Below are 18,068 nucleotides of genomic sequence, written 5' to 3' on the forward strand. Positions count from 1 at the left end.
CGAGCCCAGGACCGAGAGACCATGACCTGAGGCAAAGGCAGAGGCTTAACCCACTGAGCCACTCAGGTGGCCCGAAAGCTAATGTACTTTTGTCTCAAAACATGCATCATCACATCACACCCATGTTTCCGATGTAGAGCATTTGGAGGTAGCTAGAGCATCACCTGGCCCAGCGTCATTAAGGACAGATGCTGCATGTGCCACCAGCTCACGGTGTCTCCTACACACATGCCCCGAGGAAGAATTTTGAACCTCATATAGGTAGCATTTTGGTCTTGATCAAAACAATACTTTTTTTTTTTTTTTTTGGTCATCTGGAAATACGTTCTCAAAACTTGTGTGCGTCCACGACAGATAAGCCGTTTTCCAGGGAAAGGCTGGGCTGTGAAATGCATAGGCATGTGTCAAGAAGATTTTCATTTACTCTTGAGTAAAACAAGCAAAAGGTACTGTACTAGTTTCCAACTGCTGCTGTAACAAATGACCACAAACTTAATGACTTAGGACGACACAGACTTCATATACTATGGTTCCTGTGAGTTAGAAGACCGACACCATCCTCACCAATTTAAGATCAAGGGGTCGGCAGGGTTGCGTTCCTCACTAATGGCTCTTGGGAGATTTGTCCAAGCTTCTTCAGGTTGTGGCCAGAACTTAATTCCTTCTGGCTGTGGGATCACAGTCCCTGTTTCCTTGTAGGCTGTCAGCTGAGAGCTAGCAGCCTCTCTCTCAGCCTGGCACATGGCCCCCTCCGGGTCACAGCCAGCCATGGGGAGTTGAATCCTTCATGCCTGAGCTCTCTCTGACTTTCCCTTCTACTGCATCGCACCAGCTCCACCCAGAGAATGCACCCCGTTCTTAATGCTCCTTGGGTCCATGGGGATCATCCAGGGGGAATCTCCCTATTGTAAAATCCATACCTTTCATGCCCTCCATTCCAGGCATTAGGACATAAACATCTTCTGGGGGCCATTATACCAAAAGAACAGCTAATCTCTCCCAACAAGCGCTGGTGGGACAGGCATAGGATGATAATTAGAGACATGCCAGTTCCAGAGGGGGAGAAATGGAAAATAAAATAGAGAACTGGTTCCAAGTTTGGAAATCCAGCCCAGCACAACCCCGTGAAGTTTCAAGGCCAGGGATGTCTCTTCTGGCATCCATGGCTCCGCACTCAGGGTACCACATCAGAAAACGGCAACACTGGAAGAGCCTCTTGAATGACTTGAATTCACCAGGCAGGTGAGGGGAACCTTGCTTTGGTTCCCTCTTGATAGCTGGAGGTCAAAAAGGACTCAGCACCAGTCATGTGGTTTAGGCAAAGAGCATCAGGAAGATTGACCCTGGTGAAGCAGGAGTCTGTGGATTTGCTACGCACAAGGGCTGGCTTACCGTGCCAGGCTTAGTGAAGATGGAGATGCACATGCTGGAACTGGCAGTTGCACAGACTGCCACCTCTCCCGACGCGTCCTCCCTCTGCCCATGCCAAGAGTGGCCTGGAGCCCCCACACATCATGGATGTACTTGGTTGGTATTAACACAGGCTGTTCACTGGAAACTGCCCCTGAGCCTGTGTCGTTTACATCTTGCCCTTCAAATTCAAGGTCCATTCCACTAAGTATGCATACAATGCTTTCTTGCTAAGAACTCATTACTGTACTCTGCCTTCTTAAATCCAACCCATGGCATGCTCTACAGATGCTAAGGAAAACAGTTGATATCCAAATTTACAGAAGTACAACCTCAGCAAAGATTTTTAACTACAACTTAAAGCTGAGTAGTAAGACTTCCATCCATCTCAGCCAAGGTTTATTTTCTAAGCACACCCAGGCATCATTTCCAAGGGAGATTGGTTCCCATGTCTTCCTACCGCTGGTTTCACGTGGACAAGATCCTGGCACACCAGAGATGTGTCTGCTTCCCTGCCAGACTGTGAACTCTGAAGGACAAGGGCCAGTCATTCTTTTCTTTCTATCCCAAGATTTGGCCTTGTAGAGCAGTGTCAGTACCTGGTCCAAGTGGATTGGTTTGTTGCTTTGAACTAATTGATCTGTTATCCTTTCTTCTGGTTCCATAGGGTCCATCTCACAAAACCCATAACTCCTCCAAATCTCTGTTCAATGTTACTTATTATGGCCAAAAATTAAAGATGACTTGGATGTCTTTTAATAGGGTAATCATTTCTTAAATTATAAGTTATGAAATATTTATACATGGAATATCCAAAGTCATTCTTTGAATAGAGTAAATAGGTAGGTACAGTCATGAAAAGAGGCAGAGATAGGCTTTTAAAGGATAAAAGAAGGGGTGCCTGGATGGCTCAGTCAGGTAAGCATCCAGCTCTTGGTTTTGGCTCAGGTCATGACCTCAAGATCATGAGACTAAGCTCCATGTCGAGCTCCACACTGAGCATGAAGCCTGCATGAGTTTCTCCCTCTCTCCTTGCCATACACCTGCTTCTTTCTCTCTCTCTCTTTAAAAGAAAATACGGGATAAAATCAAGCAAGGTGTCTGATGCGCCACTATGGTGAAAAGCAAAAACATACCTACACAGTTTATTTGCAGGAATAGAAAATAATCTTGAATGTTAAACCTCACAGAGTCCCTGTGATTCCCTTGGACAGAGGGGAAGAAAAGAGTGAGGATGTTCACTTTTATTCATTTATTTTCCCCATTGTTTGAATACTTTTACAATAGTTTCAGATTTTTTTTTTTTAAATGAGTGATGAACATGTAAACAATGAGGTTGTCACTGTCGCCATGAAACCTTCCAGTCTCTTCTGTGCTCGCCCCTTATCCTCTCCGTGTGCCTGCCGTCCATGTTCCAGGTAGGGGGTCTCTTTCGCTCTTGTGTGGATGTCTCTGAGTGAGAAGCAGCTGGAGTGGTTGACATTTACTGCGAAGAGTCAGTGCCAGGTCCAGAGCACTGGACTGTGTCACCGCACGAGCTAGTGACTCAGACATCCCCATCCGCACATTACAGATGAGTAGACCCAGGCAAGGCGCGTGCCTTCACACCTGGGGAGCCCCAGCTATGAGACCATGGCAGGTGCACGAGAGAATCCATTTTTGTTGAAGTTATTGATTAATAAGGAAATAAGCTCTGTCTTTCTGCAGAGAAGCTATAGATGAAGAGGATGAACTCTAATGTTTTCTGTGGTGGTCACCCCTTCTCTGTGGTGGCTGCTCTGAGACTTGGCAGGGCTCACACTGTCCCCATGGACCCTGTAACCACTGACCTGGAGTGAGTGGTTGGGCTGGACATGGGTCGCTGTGTTGACCCAGCTGACTGGCCAGAAGACCCCTTCCTCCCCAACCCTGCACACTTGGCTTTCCCACATGGAAGAAGAGATCTGGGGTTTCTCGGTCAGTGATTTTGGAACCCACCCACAAGCTTTCCCAGGGATTTTTGAAGGACAGAAGAAGGCATAGTTACTATTTACCCATGGAGACAAATGTGTCTGAATCTTGAAGCTAGAGTTCTAGATTTAGGACAGCAATGTTCTGCTCAGACCAAGGGCACTGCTGATTTTGACTGGAGGTTCTTGGGATTTCGGGGTCCCAGCCTCAGAATACAATGCAAGTCCTATTCCTTTATCACAGAAAAAAACAAAAACAAACAAAAACCCATGCACGTAGCATTTGTATAAAACGGTATGAAATTTTGAGGATAGTATCAGGGCTTCAGAGACTCCTCCTGAATCCTCTAATGGGGCTTCCGATGAGAATCTCGGTCAGGGGTTGGCAAACTAGGGCCCATGAGCCAAATCCCACCCATGATATGATTTTGTATGGCTGTAGATAAGAGTGGGTCTTAAATTTTTAAAAGGTTCTTAAAAGAAGGAGGAGGAAGAGAAGTTACAGAGACCTATGGGATTCCCAAACCTGAAATATTCACTCTCCAGCTCCTTACAGAAAAAGTTCTCAACTCCTGATTTAGATGTGTGGATGGAAGGATCTCTTTAACATGGAGTGTTTTTAGCTAAAGCAAAAGCAAGCCTACTTCATGGGAGCATGGCTTGAACATGATTGCTACTATTTCCCATTCTCATGCTTAACTCAGACCAGGTCATTTATGAGAAGCTACAGAGTTCCTTGGTCATCACGTGGTCAGGAAGTTGAGATGATGCACATTTGTGCTTTGCTTAGATTTCCCCTCACACATGTAGAGTTAGTTCCAAGATTTTCACAGTCTGCCTGTTGGGACCCTATGACAGTCGGTCTGAATGCATCGCTGCTGGAGGGGAGGTAGGTGGGGGATGGGCTAACTGGGAGATGGGCGTTAAGGAGGGGACATGCTGTGATGGGCCCTGGGTGTTGGATGCCGCTGATGAATCACTAAACTCTACCACTGAAAGTAATAGCACACTTTATGTTAATTAATTGATTTTAAATTAAAATAAATGTATACGTCGTCGTGGGACATGTGCCCACCCCCACCACCCAACCCTGCCCCCGTTAGGAAGAGGAAACCTTTAGGAGTATCTGTAAGAGTTTATGGATCATGTAGCACACAGTGGACAGTTACATGGTCATTTAACAAATATTTCAATTTCCTGCTGTTGGATTTCTGCGAAGCAAGAGGTTCTCATGCTCCAGCGTGCGGGGCGTCACCCAGAGAGCTAAGAGAGCACGCTGAGAGGGTAAGGACCTGGGCTTCTCCGTTTTAATCCAGTTGCAGAGATGATTTGGGTGCCGTGGAGGTTTGAGAACTTCTGGGCTATGCACAGGTCTGGTGTTAGGTAATATACCAAAAACTAGGCCCTCAAGGAGCCCAGCTAACTTGAGCAGGCTTCTCAGCCTCCACACAGGACATCGTCCGTTGGGGAGGCCTGTTTGTGAGAACCACAGTGTTCCCGGACACACAGACATTGGCCTATGTTCCCAGGTAGCCACATGGCTTCGGGAAACGGCTGCTGGTCCGGAAGGAGGCAGGCAGGCCTGCGAACAGCTGGGCACCGTGCACTTCCTCATTATCCGCTTGGTTCCTACTAAGTGCTGTACAGCAGGAAGCGAGGGGCAGAAAGAAAAGAAGTGATGCTGCCCGCATCGCTGGGGACCAGCCTCAAACGTCATGTGTTGCAGGTGTCCTAGAAGCTTGTGCCTGGAACAACAAAGAGGGGGTGAAGGGCCGAGGCAGAGGTCGGACCAACTGTAGACCTTTGAGCATGACTGCTCCAAGGCAGTGGGCCGAGATGCAGGAAGGAAAGCATTGCTGTTGGGGGTGGCGGGTGGGGGTTGACACAGCCTCCGATCCCCAGACAGACTCTCCTTATCTGTGGTTGAGGGTACAGAGGCTCAAGCCCCTGGGAGTCCCTCATATCCCCAGACCCAGGTCTGGCACTCCTGGTCTACTCTGTGCCGTCATCCATGATGGATTCTGCCCCTCCCCCACCGGCCCTGCTGTGTTGGCATCAAGGCCTTCTTGAGTGTGTCACTTTGTATTTCAGCTTTGACTTGGGACCACCCATATTTCTTGAAACAGTGTGAGCTCTGCTCTCTGAAAATCCTGGCAACCCCATCCCACTCCTCACACTGGTGTGTGGTCTCAGAAGCTCAGCCCAGGGCCCCAGAGACCCAACATCTGGACTCTGCTGGTGAGATGAGACTAAGTAGCCCAGGGAGCCCCAGCCCAGAGATGGGCCGGAAGGACCTAGGCGTCAAGGTGATGGGGATGGACCTGGTATGAGATGACCCCAGGTGGAGGAGATCATAAAGGCCAAGGAGCGGGGGAGTGGAGAGGCAAGGAGGTAGCAGAGAGCACAGGAAGAGAAACTGAGAAACTGACTGGCTCTAGCTGCAACGTGGTGCAGTGCTCTCCAGTGCGTGTGATCGATATCGTCAACAGTCCTAAGAAAGCTTATATCTTAGACTGGTTAAGTTTGAGATATGATACTGGCTTGAGAGACCACATGCTATTTTCAGTTGTCTTTTTTTTTTTTTTTCTTTCTTCCCAAATTGAGTCTGACCTGAGTAATGCAGGGTGGGGACTGGAGTGGCAGAGCACCGCCACAGCATAAGAAGCCACATTCTTGATGTAACCGACATCTGATATCATCCGAAGAGTACAGAGGGCAGAGGGAAATCCATCACAGGAATTCCAGCCCAATGGAAGAGCCGAATGCACATGTTATAACCAACTTGCCCCAGCAGCTAGCTGGGGTCGGGCACTCAGCTACCTCCTGGGTATACAGACAACAACGACACGCTCTCTGCCCTCCAGAGGTTCCCATGCAGCAAGAAGGTCACAGCTGAAATAACTCTAATCTGAAGTCAGGGGCGACCAGTAAGAGTCACAGAGCAAGGGCAGTGTGGAGAAGAGAGGCTGATTTCAAGTGGAGTCGTTGCTAAAGTCCTCATCCGTGGGTCTTCTCTGCAGTTTGACTGTGTATATCCTCCTATCAGAAGTAGAGACACGTAAGATGAGGTCTTCCGTGTGCCAGGCAGCATTCATTCCTTTGAACTTAGGGAACAAGGGCCACTTGGGATCCTACGAGAGCGGCGTATATTGAATTTGTTCTTAATAAGCTCAGTGAGTGACGGAAGCTGAGAAACGAGATGTCAAACAGCACCGAAGATAGGGAAAATGAAGCAGTTTAACAAGTTACACTGGAACAGAGGAGATCGTAAGAGATTTTATATCTTTTAATTGTAAGAAGTAAAAATAAATTGTTTCTTTTTTTATCAATTAGATAAAAAGATGGTAGAAACTACTTTAGGCATAAATTTCCAAATAACATGTAAACTGACAATTCAATCAAGATTATGAAGATCATTTCTAAGGAAAAGCGATCGTACCGTCTGTGTGCTTTTTATAAATGATCTGTTAAGTATTTGTTTTGATGGTATGTTTACGTGTGGAATTTTGCTGTACCAGTTTCTCATCAGACGTCAAGAAGGGCAGAAGATGGTTTTAAGTGCAGCAGGAGGGAGGAACTTTGTAGGTTGAACACTAGCTCATCGTCACTTACTTAGGACCATAATTACAGTTAACTGTTACGGTGACCAATACACAAAGTTAGTTGGTTTTTTAAATTGTTAACCAATGAAACATGTATAATATAGTAGATCTGTTTTGTGGGGGGAAAGGAGAGAGAGGAAACTCTCCTCCCCTTTAGAGTATAAAGCCAGGGGTACCTTCTGATATGTTTCCTCATTCAGGAATAGTGGCTTAAAAGTGAACCCAACCCCAAAGGTTTCTGGGACATCATTGATTAAAAGACACATGCGTACCTCATTCTGTTTAAAAATATGTACTGAGCATCATCATACCGGCAGACGCTGTGGTAACTCCCCCCTTCCCTCTGTATCATAGGGGGGTGTGTATGTGTGTGTTTACTTATGTATGTTGTGTGTGTTTACACATATACGTTTGTGTGTATATGTGTGTGTGATGAGGGAGCACGAGGCTGGCTGAAGACAAAGCAAAAGCTGGCGCCTTGCACCCCCTCTCCATCCGCTCCCCCTCAATCATATGTGTGGCATCCCTCAGGCAGCCCTGACTGCCATGAACAATAAGCAAATAGTTAACTTGCAGAGCTCACAATCCTGCAAGACAGGAGTCTCCCTTGGCTTACAAATGTCCTAAATCTCACTAACAAAGACGATTGATAGCAGGATTGTGACACCCCACCAAAAAGTCTCCCAACTATCTTAATGTTAATGGCTGGTCTAAAGACAACATTGATCAAGCTGCAAGGGCAAGGCCTCAGGTAGGTCTCGGACATCCTGGCACCTTGTAGGCCCTCTTTAGCATATGAAAACTCCACTGAACCCTTCCTTCCCCTCCCCTTCCCCCAACTGCAGGGTACACAGCCTGCCATCCCTCACAACCCGGGGCAGCAGCTCTTCCTGCCCACGGGTCCTGTCCCCGTGCTTTAATAAACCATCATTTTGCACCAAAGATGTCTCAAGAATTCTTTCTTGGTCATCGGCTCTGGACCTCAGCCCACCGAACCTCACCTAGGTTCTAGAACTTCATCATGTGTGCCCTCATTTCTCCTTCTCTACGGGGACCCTAACTTACCAGTCTTTCTCATTTCTCAGTATCTTACACATTTTTTAAAGATGTTATTGTTAAGTAACCTTGACACCCAACATGGGGCTCGAACGAACTCACAGCACCAAGACTGAGTTGTCCGCTCCACTATCGGGGCCAGTTGGGCGCCCTCAACATCCTGCACATTTTAATATAGCAGACAGGTAATAACTTTTTAATTTTGGAAGTGACTAGACTAGAATCAAACAGAATAAAGAAGACTGCTCAGATTAACATTCACAACTCGTAAAGTTGACAGAGTTGTAAGTTCCTGATTTTTCTCTCGGTTGCCCACCTGTTCATTGATTACCACTGAACATGGGCTGATCACTTCCAAGTGTGTTTGTGAACCAGGCTGTGGTCGGTCCTGACCGTCAGGCTACTCAGGAGAAAGACTGAGGACTCATCAGCCATGGAGGAGGGGTTTTAGACTGGGGTGTCCAGAGCTACCCCTAAGGCACTTTCAAGACTGAATGCCATCATTCTGTCATGGGAAACACGACCCCCTCAAAGTACGGAGGCAAGACTTAAACACACAGGCGCACGTGGCCATCCAGCATTCTTCTGCCCAAAGAGGTCTGAATCTCTGACAAGCCTATTACTCTGACAGCCTCAATGCTCGACCTGGCGAAAATCGTCTCAAGGAGGAATGGTCTAAAAAGGCTCTCTCACAGAGGCCATCCTTCCAGCGTAGAACAACAGTTTTCCAGCTTCTTCCTGCGGGAAGTTCTTCCTTCCTCCCCATCCTGTCAGAAATGAGGGTGGGCCCCCCAGGGGGTGTCATAACACTTTACATAAAAATACCATCAGTGTTTGCCCAGTTATATTATCTAAGGAACTGAGAAATTTTGTTTATATTTTAAGATCAGCAAATGCCAAAAATACTAATTTGAATTCAATAACCTTTCCCAGTCTTACATTCGAATGCAGAGAGATCCTATTTAAACACATCCTGCAGAACCTTCTAGATAATCGAAGAGAACATTTATGTTCGGTAGCATTTTAGCATTTAGCATTTTAGCCTTCGGCCTCTTTTACTTTCATTCCTTGAAAAAAGTGGTGTGTCCACGCTGGGCGTCAACCTGAAGGCCTCGCCTTCCTCTCTTCCAGAGACCGGGGTCTGGTCCAGCTGCTCCACTTTACTGCCTCGGCGCCCTCAGCGCCTCAGTGTTCTCATCCGTAAAACAGAATGAAGTGTAACTTTGAAGGACATTTTGAGAACGAGACGGGAAGACTTGTGTCTGTTACAGTGTGGGCGGGAGACTCACGCTGGTCAGTGTCTGCCGCAGGCTCTGCCCAGCGCCTGGTTCTTGAGTCCAGCCACGTGGCCGCACCCACCAGTCAGCAAAGAGCGCCGCCCTCCCCGACCGAACCCTCTCCCTGGAGCCGGGGTCCAGGCCGTAGTTCTCAACCTCAGCATCACCAAATGGAAGCTCTGCAGCTCCGCCCAAGAGCCCACAGTGGGGCCTGGCAGTCTCCTCCAGGTGATCCCGCTACCAGCCAGGCTGGAGAGCCGTTGCCCTGCTGGGTCATTCTTGAGAGATCACGCTTCCCCGTGGTCTCTAAATTCCTTCAACCCCTTTGCACCTTCTCTTAACTCACCTCCAGCATCCCTCCAACAGGCTGTGTTTTCTGTGAGTGACTGCAGAAGTTCTCTACCTGAGCCAAATCCTACCCCTGGGTAGGAGAGGGAAAATGTGCTCTCAGGTGGCGGGGGTCACTAAAAGCACCCCAACCCTTGACGAGGCTTGTCTCATGTCTTCTGTAGGGGTAGGAGATCTCTCTGCTTCCCCACTGCATCTTCCCTGACTGTCCCCCGCTTCTGTTGGCTTAAGCTCAATGTCCGCTGGTATAGGAAGTGGACTCCCACCCATCAAAGGCACCATGGGCATCCCATTGTTTAAATTTTCACAGAAAACCCTCCCTATGTTCTTAGAATAAAATCCTAGAAGTTTACTGCTGGCGGGACTGAGGTAGGTGTATTGAGGCAGGTGAAATCAGATCACTAAAATATTCCAGTAAGTTGGGAGCCCTGACTCTGGAAAACAGTCTTTCACATTTCTCAACGAAGAAGGCTTTGAGTCAAAGAGTTTCTGGTTTCCCTCTTCCACTGTCAGTGGAGTAAACCTCGAAGACTTTCTAAGAGTCTCCATCCTCCTTGGTCACGGGACCATCCTAGATCACACGTTCGGGAGTCTGTCTCCCCCTGTCGCTAGCTGTACGGCAGATGCCCGAGATTCAGCCGGTTCCAGGGTGCATCGGTGCCAGCCAGCCATCCTCGTTCATGCTGTGTTCTTGGTTAAACATGGAGGCAGGAGTGGAAGAAGGTTCCCTGGGGGACCCCCGCGGAGGTCGCTGACGCTGCTTTTTGCTTTGCAGGAATGTTAGCTCAGCCGGAGAGGAGGCCCGCAGGAGGATGCGGGAATGTGACGGGCTCACAGACGCGCTGCTCTACGTGATCCAGTCCGCGCTGGGGAGCAGCGAGATCGACAGCAAGGTTTGTTGTGTTTGCATAGATTGAACATCTTAGAGACTAAAGATGCCCAAGGGACTAAGCAATGGCTAACAACAGCGGAGAGCTAATGCTGTGCTTAATGCCTTCACTCTCCCCACAGGAATCCAGCGTTTTCTGGATGACTTCTAATCCTAGCCTAGAATTAGATACCTACATCTCAATTAATAATGAATAGGAGCATGGATTGTTCTGAGCTCCTCCAACCAGATGAGTGTGTAAACATTTGCACACCACATTATCCACTGTGTAAAAGCTTCCAGTTTTAGTTTATAAAGTCTGCTTTCAAGAGACAGGAATATTAAAACTACCTGAGCTTTGAATAATTCTGCTTACAAGTTAGCTTTTTGGTTAATTGTATCGAATGCCATTTTAAAAATGCCTTAAGACTGAAGAACCTTGGTCACAATCTAAGTGAATAGGAATGTCCACATGTTCACGCAGAATCTAGTCAGTGTTTCAGGTCAGAAACCAGAATAGAACTGGGTGGGCTTTTCCACTGTGGGAGGTTATTTTGTTTTGCCTTCATTTGCCTTTTGTTTGGTTTTGATTCGATCTAAAATCGTCAGGAATAACATCCTGATATAAACACAGACTTTACTGATGCTTTTTAAGTGAACCATGTGATACATTCTCAATGAGAATTTCTCCAGAGCCACATTTTGGCATTTGGGACCAAGTTATTCCATGTTGTGGGGCCGGCTGTGCCTTGTAAGAAGTTGAGCAACAACCTTGGTTCTCCCTGCTGGATGCCAATCGCATCTCCCTTCCCGGCGATGTCAAACAAAAGTGTTTCTGACCATTGCCCAGTGTCCCCCAGGGGAACAGACCTCGTCCTGGTGTAAACCCCCAGCCATGTGCCTAGACGCCGTCACAGCCCTCTGACTTGGAGGGTCCCCCTCTGCTCTCAGATTTGCGTTCCTTTAAAAGTTCATCTGGTTGTGTGTCCTCGACTGAGAGCCCACATCGGTAGATTAGCTACAGCTTTGAAATGGACTCTGATCAGGAAGACAATGAAACGTAATTAAGTTACAAAGTCAGGTAAAGAACAGGTAAGAGTGGTTTTATCCCCTACGTTACCAACGGGCATGGGGAAAGACTTCCCAGTTCTCCACCTTGCCTGCACGGTGGAATGGCTGAGAAATTGAGACAATTGCTGATAGCCGAGCCCTCCTCCCTGTCATCGTGGGTGCACACACCTTCTGGAACCCCAGCCCTCTGAGTACTAGTCTGCTGCAGTTATGAACGCGGTCTGCCATCCGGTCACCACCGGCGAGTTACACGAGCATCCGTGAACTGACTGCAAGTGTTACCGGTTTCGAAGACGGAACATGAAGCACTAAAATTTAATCAACCCCACTTGTAAACACCCTTTATAGCCATTTTAGAACTTTTAATATCGCTGATAAGAAAGTTAAGTCCCTAAAAAAACTTGACCAGTCGAGATATCTTGAGTATTTACAGATGCTTGTTAACATAATAGACCAAAGATCTTTAAACGAGCTGCAGGAGGTAATTCAGGAAGGCTGCCATGCCCAGGATCTCCACATTCAGAACAGTACAAACTACAGCATCGGGATCCGAAGACTCCTACTGGGATGGATACAAAGAGAGCTTTAAGACTGGACCTTGGGGTTGAAAATAAAATCGGACTCCACCGCCTCTTGCCTTGGCCAGGTGCCCAGGCCAACACTGGTGGGAAGGTAGCCTTCGGAAGCATGGTCCCGAAACAAAGTGCTGGGAATCCCCACGCCTCTTTTCTGATGTGGTAGACGGCTAGACCCCTGGGGCCCCTGGGAGACCCCCTCATTTAATGTCCACGTTGTATTCAAAGGAGGAACCTGGAATCTCTTGGAGTGTTGAGGGCGGCAGGGAGAAGACACGGTGATTTCTGATGAAGCTGCAGGAGACCCAGGCTTGTGTGGGTGTGTCACCTCCCGCTCGTGCTCACTGGGGACTGTCCCCAGGTACCCCCAACTTCAGGATGAAGAGGATCGTTACAGCTTCTGAATGGACCAGAAGTCCCAAGTGACTTAGTAGTGACTTTCTGGCCAGAACGTTCCATGAAGGTCTAACATATTATGGTCCCCCAGTGTCCCACCTGGCCCTCTGCCTGGTCCCATATTAGCTTTTACAAGGACAAGGTAGAAGAGGAAGGAGCACACATTCTCTTAAAGGCCAGTGTTAAAGGGCCTAGAATCCATGCAAACTCAGCTCAGCACCTGTAATTGGGACTGTTTGCTGAATGGGTTACCCTACCGTAGTGCAATCCACAGACAACTTCCAAATCAGCCCTTTGTGATAGAAAATAAGGAGTCAAAATGATGCTTGTGTCCCAGAGGAGCGGCTAAAAGCACTGGTGACAGCAATGGATGTCCAAAGCAGAGCCACCAGGGGCCGTGTGCCTTCTCCTGGTGTCCCAGAGAAGGGCAGTAGCCGCCTTGCTTTTCTGTGCTCTTTCCCCACTCCCATAGAGAGAAGAGCTCGAGTGGGTGACCCTTCCACGGCAGGCCTGGCTAGAGAGAGCAGCTCAGGCCCGGCGACTCCCTCGCCCGTCCCGTCCTGTCCTCTCCTCTGCAGCCCCCTCCCTCCGCCACCCCCACTTCTCCCCCTCCAGCTTCTCCCACATGGCCCCCAGCCACGGGTAGATTATAAAGCATTTCTGGAAATGGCTGTGGATGTGTTCCCCGGTAGTCATTTGTTAAACAGAGGCACGGAGATGCCCCCGGGGAAGACGAACAGCAGGCTGAGAAAGAAGTTGATTCTCCCAAGTCTTTGATGTAAGAAAAATCAGTTTGAGCTGATTTAAAAATCGTTCTGACTTATGCCATAACATTTCCTTTCAGGGAGAGACTTTTCTCTCTTTCATGCATCGTCCTGTGTTTACCTGCTTTCATGCCGGTTCCTTTTTTGATGCTGAGAGGATGCTTGAAATAGAAAATCAAGTTGACTCAAGGCCTGTGGGATTAGCTGCCATGAAACCTTAAAAAGCTGACAAGACAGATCTGGAATGGCAAAGGCTCCAGAGACAGATCCTGGAAACCAGTTTTCCTGGTTGATTGTCCTGCCCCCCAGTAGCCAAGGCAAACACACAGATTGGCCCAGATTCCTGTCCTGGGAGGAGAGCAGTGTGGCCCCCGCTCCCCCACCCCAGGCTGGACCCAGGACCAGACAGAGGTGGTCCTCTGTACCAGCGGCCTCGTCCCCTTGACCTGTGAAACGGAGCCATGCTCTCTGTCTCACTTGCTGCTGCACACGGCAGAAGCCTGAGAAGCCATAACCAAACTGGCAAGCTTTTAAATAAAACTTAGCTCCGTTCAATTTTTTTCCCCATTGGGACTTTTTTTAAATTGGGTATATTTTTACTCTTCCCACCGTTCATCAGTTGTGGGACAAAGGTCAAAAGGTTGATCCGAAGTTCATGTGTGAAGCCTCACCTCCCATGTGATGGCATTTCAGAGGAAGGGTCTTTGGAAGGACCTGGAGGCACAGAGAGATTAAGCACTTGGCCCCAAGGTCACATAGCTCCTGAAACGGCAGAGCCAGGCCTCAAACCTAGACTCGTGGGCCCTGGTCCTATGTTCTAGATTTGCCAGCAGGGCCGTCTAGACCACTGTTTCTGGTCTGAGGGCTCATATGGTGTTTACTGCGAACCAGGAGCACTTCTCAATATGTAAACACTGGGTTGGTTTCCTGTTGCTGCTCTAGCAAGTTGCCAGAAACATGGTGGCTTAAAACAACCCAAACTGATTATCTTACTGTTTTATGGCTCAGGAGTTCCCAGTGGGTCTTGCTGGGCTAAAACCAATATGTCGCTAGGGCTGCGTTCCTTCTGGAAGCTCAGGGGAGAATCCGTTCTCTCGTCTTCTCCCACTTCTAGAGGCGCCCACAATTCCTTGGCTGTGGCTGTGGTCCCTTCCGCCATCTTCAAATCCCGCAAGGAGGTCACACCTTCTCCCACCACTTCACCGCACTTCCTCTGCCACCCTCTCTCACGTATAGGACCCTCAGGGGCCCACCAGGATAATCCAGGACAGTCTCCCCAACAGAAGGTCAGCGGGTGAACAGCCACCATTCTGTCTGCAGCCTCCATTCCTCCTGGCCACACAACCCAGCCTTTTCACAGGTCACAGACATGGATGTGGACCCTGGGGGCAGGGGGCACGGTTCATGCATACTCGGCTCCCCTGGTCCACACAGCAAGCCAAGACACGGGTGCTCTTATGACCATCTTACAGAGGAAGTTACTGAGTCCGATGATGGGTATATTGTCCAAGTCACACAGCCAACACATGGAGATCAAGGGCCTTACAGGTGTCCAGCCCCGCAGTGTGTGTCCTCAAGCACCCGGTGAGCCCCATACTAGGAAAGCAGGAGCTCCAGCCGTCTCCAAACAAACCAGGGGCGTGGGAACGTTCATGCCCCCGGTGATCCTGGCACTCGGTTTGCCTGGGACCCCACAGCTTTATATCCGTATCTCCTTTTACTCCCAGAAAGCACCCTAGTGGGTGGGAAATACTAGGGTCTCCCTCCCCGAGCTGACGGGCATGTGAGTATGCCATCTGAGCCCCAGTCCCAGGGGGGAGCAGGGCATGTGTGCACCATATCTGGGACCTCTCCCATGTTGTGGATTCTTAACCGCTCACTGGTGAACTCCAGTCAGCAATGACAGCTGTTTATAAAAGTAACTAGCATGGATAAGAAAAGCTTTTCAGGACCTTCTCAGGCTTCTCTCAATTCTTTCCACCATCGCTGTCAAGGGAGCCTGCAGGAGTCAGGAGCTTAATGTCTCCAGAAAGAATCAGGGATGTGCTTTCCTGGGTAGAGGAGTGCTGGTTAGTTTTTATTCATTCCTCCTCTGTTTCTTTTCCTTTTTTTTTTCTTTTTCTTTTTTTGGGTTCTCCAGACCGTTGAAAACTGTGTGTGCATTTTAAGGAACCTGTCATACCGGCTGGCAGCAGAAACGTCTCAGGGACAGCACATGGGCACGGATGAGCTGGACGGGCTGCTCTGTGGGGAGGCCAATGGCAAAGACACGGAGAGTTCCGGGTGCTGGGGCAAGAAGAAGAAGAAAAAGAAATCCCAAGATCAGGTAATGCCGGTGGCTCGCCGCGGCGTGCAGTGACCCCTTCCCTAATGACAGCATTACTGTTTCTTCCACTCGGACAGATACGGGGCTCTATACTTCCCACGCGAGGTAAAATCACACGCGCATCTGCACAGTTTTCCCGTGGGGCTCTCATGGTTCAGATGGGGAGCATCACGTGCTGCCCCCCTGTCCCGCAGCCCAGCCCAGACAGGAACTTCGAAAAGGTCTCACGAGTCCCAGGCAGGCTCTAAGATCCCAGCTTGTAGTGTCTACCCCGGGCACGAGTTCCTCGGGTGTTGGTCCACACACTGATGGAGACCCTGCCAGGGACAGGCGGGGTGCCCGGCCGGTGGTACAGATGCACACAGTCGGTGTGACGTCAGAAGAGAACCTGAGCAGAAATGCACAAAAACCTAACACATTGTTCATTGCATGTTTTGAACCATTTTGGTATGTAACCTTGCACTTAATGTTACAAGTGGGGGAGCTCAGAATCACAATTCTCCAACAGAATGACATTAGGAGCTAGGCCTTGGGGCGCAATTCTGATAAATTCACAAAGCTGTCCAGCTGGAGAGATCTCTTCAAAACGGATGGACTTCACCTCGAGCTGCCGTAAATAGGCTGCCTGCAGTGCAGTAAAGGCCAGTAGGCAGCTACTCTCAGCCTTAGCAGAATCATGACAGCCTCTAGTCCTTACCCTGGGAGCCTCTGGAAGGCAGAAGCTTTCACCCAGTGGTCCCCCAGGTAAAGGAATAGTATGAGTAGTAGCTGCCAGCCCTAAACTCCAGCTACGGAGGTTGTCTTGTTTTACTGTGGCCTGGACAGTGGGGTCACCGGTCCAACCTTCCTGGACATATGACCATGCGTTCAACCTTCCCCTGGACACTGTGTTCATATACCAGCCACTAAAGATCCTACCGACCCAAGATATGACTCTCCTCAGGTATCGACAAATAAGAAAGCAGGACAGAACTCACAACACTCTCTCCTGGCAGGTTTTTAATTCAACATAAATATGCAGAAGTATCTGTTCAGATCACAGCACATAATTTTTCAAAGTATGTTCAAAATCATTTTGCTCTGAGGAAGGATTAGGGAAGCTATGTTGTTTGGAGTAAGGATTCGTGGGAATCCATTCTTAAATATAACTTGAATGCATTCGTGTTTGCATTTTTTAGGATCTAGTCCTCTTGCTGTTTGTGGCCCCTGAGGGCTCCTCCAGGAACATCTACAATTTTTAGATCTGTATGTTCCAGCATAATCACACCTTTAATTTAAAACATACATATGCCATTTGCCTTTCTGATAGTCACCATCCAGTCTGAGAAGCTCCCAACCCTGCTTTCTCTCCCGTCATGGATCAGTGCTGTGTGTCCACTGTCTCCCTGAGTCTTCTGAAAGGTTTGAGCCGTAGTTCCTAATTCAGCCACTTAAAAACCTCCCATCAGGTGAATGCAATGGTTAACAAGCAGGTATTTATTGAATGTCTACTATGTGCCAGGCATTGTACCAAATAATGTCAGATACCTCAGTCTTCCTTCCCGGCACTACCCAGACCATGATGGCTTCCTAACTCTTTCAATATCAGAGAAGTGATACATGGCCTAACAAAGGTATAATGGGTCCTTCTCACAGTTTCGTGCTGCACTACTGTATCCCAGAGGGCTCTGACCCTTCACTGCTTCGTCCCAGAAAGTGAATGAGCAGAATAAACACTGAAAATAGCATATGGGTAGGGATGTGGTTCTTCCCCCTCTGTCCAGTGATCATAAGCCCCCAGGGTCTCACCCACCTCCTACAGACTCAGAATCTCCAGGACAGGCCCAGATAACTTTGGAAAGCAGATTTGGGAAATTGTACTAACATGTTAGCCCTGGTTTTAAAAAAAACAAAAGCAAAACTTTAAACTGAGCTTGATTTCACGGTTTTCTCTCCAGTCTATTGTTTGAACTTTAAGGACCGTCCTTCCAAGGACCCCCACACCAGTCATTGGTGTCACATCAGTAAAATTCGGCCCCAAACACCCAGCCCTTTCTCCAACACTGGCAAGGTATGCTCACACAGCCTGAAGCCCTTCAAGTGATAGGTGGGATTAGGTATTGATTGGGTCCAGAGAAGTCAGGAGTCAGAAGAGAATATTCATGGACATCCCTCCAAAAGATAGCCCTCCTTCCAAGCTGGTTAGCTGCTTCCATAGGATCTTACAATGAACAACTTCCCACCTTAGAATGTTGTATTTTGAGCCATATTTTATGACATCGATGAGCTATTTTCTAAGTTGAGTAAGATGAAGAGATTAATGCAGTTTTATTATTTTTGCCAAAAGTCTAAGTGAAGATTTATAAGGGTCATTAATCCCATCTTTTTCTCATGATATTCTTTTAAGGAAACAAAAAGGATCTCTTAGAAAGTTCTGCCAAAACAAC

General features: G+C 48.3%; 1 protein-coding gene across 4 annotated transcripts in view; it reads left to right on the forward strand.

Moving 5' to 3' along the window:
* The window catches only part of CTNND2 (catenin delta 2), a 901,368-nt gene that overhangs the window by 761,189 nt on the left and 122,111 nt on the right, over nucleotides 1-18,068 (forward strand). For all 4 annotated transcript variants that reach the window (XM_032337744.1, XM_032337745.1, XM_032337748.1 and 1 more), the window contains 2 exons: nucleotides 10,418-10,535; nucleotides 15,457-15,642. In XM_032337744.1, the coding sequence (XP_032193635.1) occupies nucleotides 10,418-10,535; nucleotides 15,457-15,642 (304 nt within the window). The remainder of the gene's footprint in view (nucleotides 1-10,417; nucleotides 10,536-15,456; nucleotides 15,643-18,068) is intronic.

This window comes from Mustela erminea, chromosome 3 (genome assembly GCF_009829155.1).
Source record: "Mustela erminea isolate mMusErm1 chromosome 3, mMusErm1.Pri, whole genome shotgun sequence".
In the NCBI taxonomy this organism is placed as follows: Eukaryota; Metazoa; Chordata; class Mammalia; order Carnivora; family Mustelidae; genus Mustela; species Mustela erminea.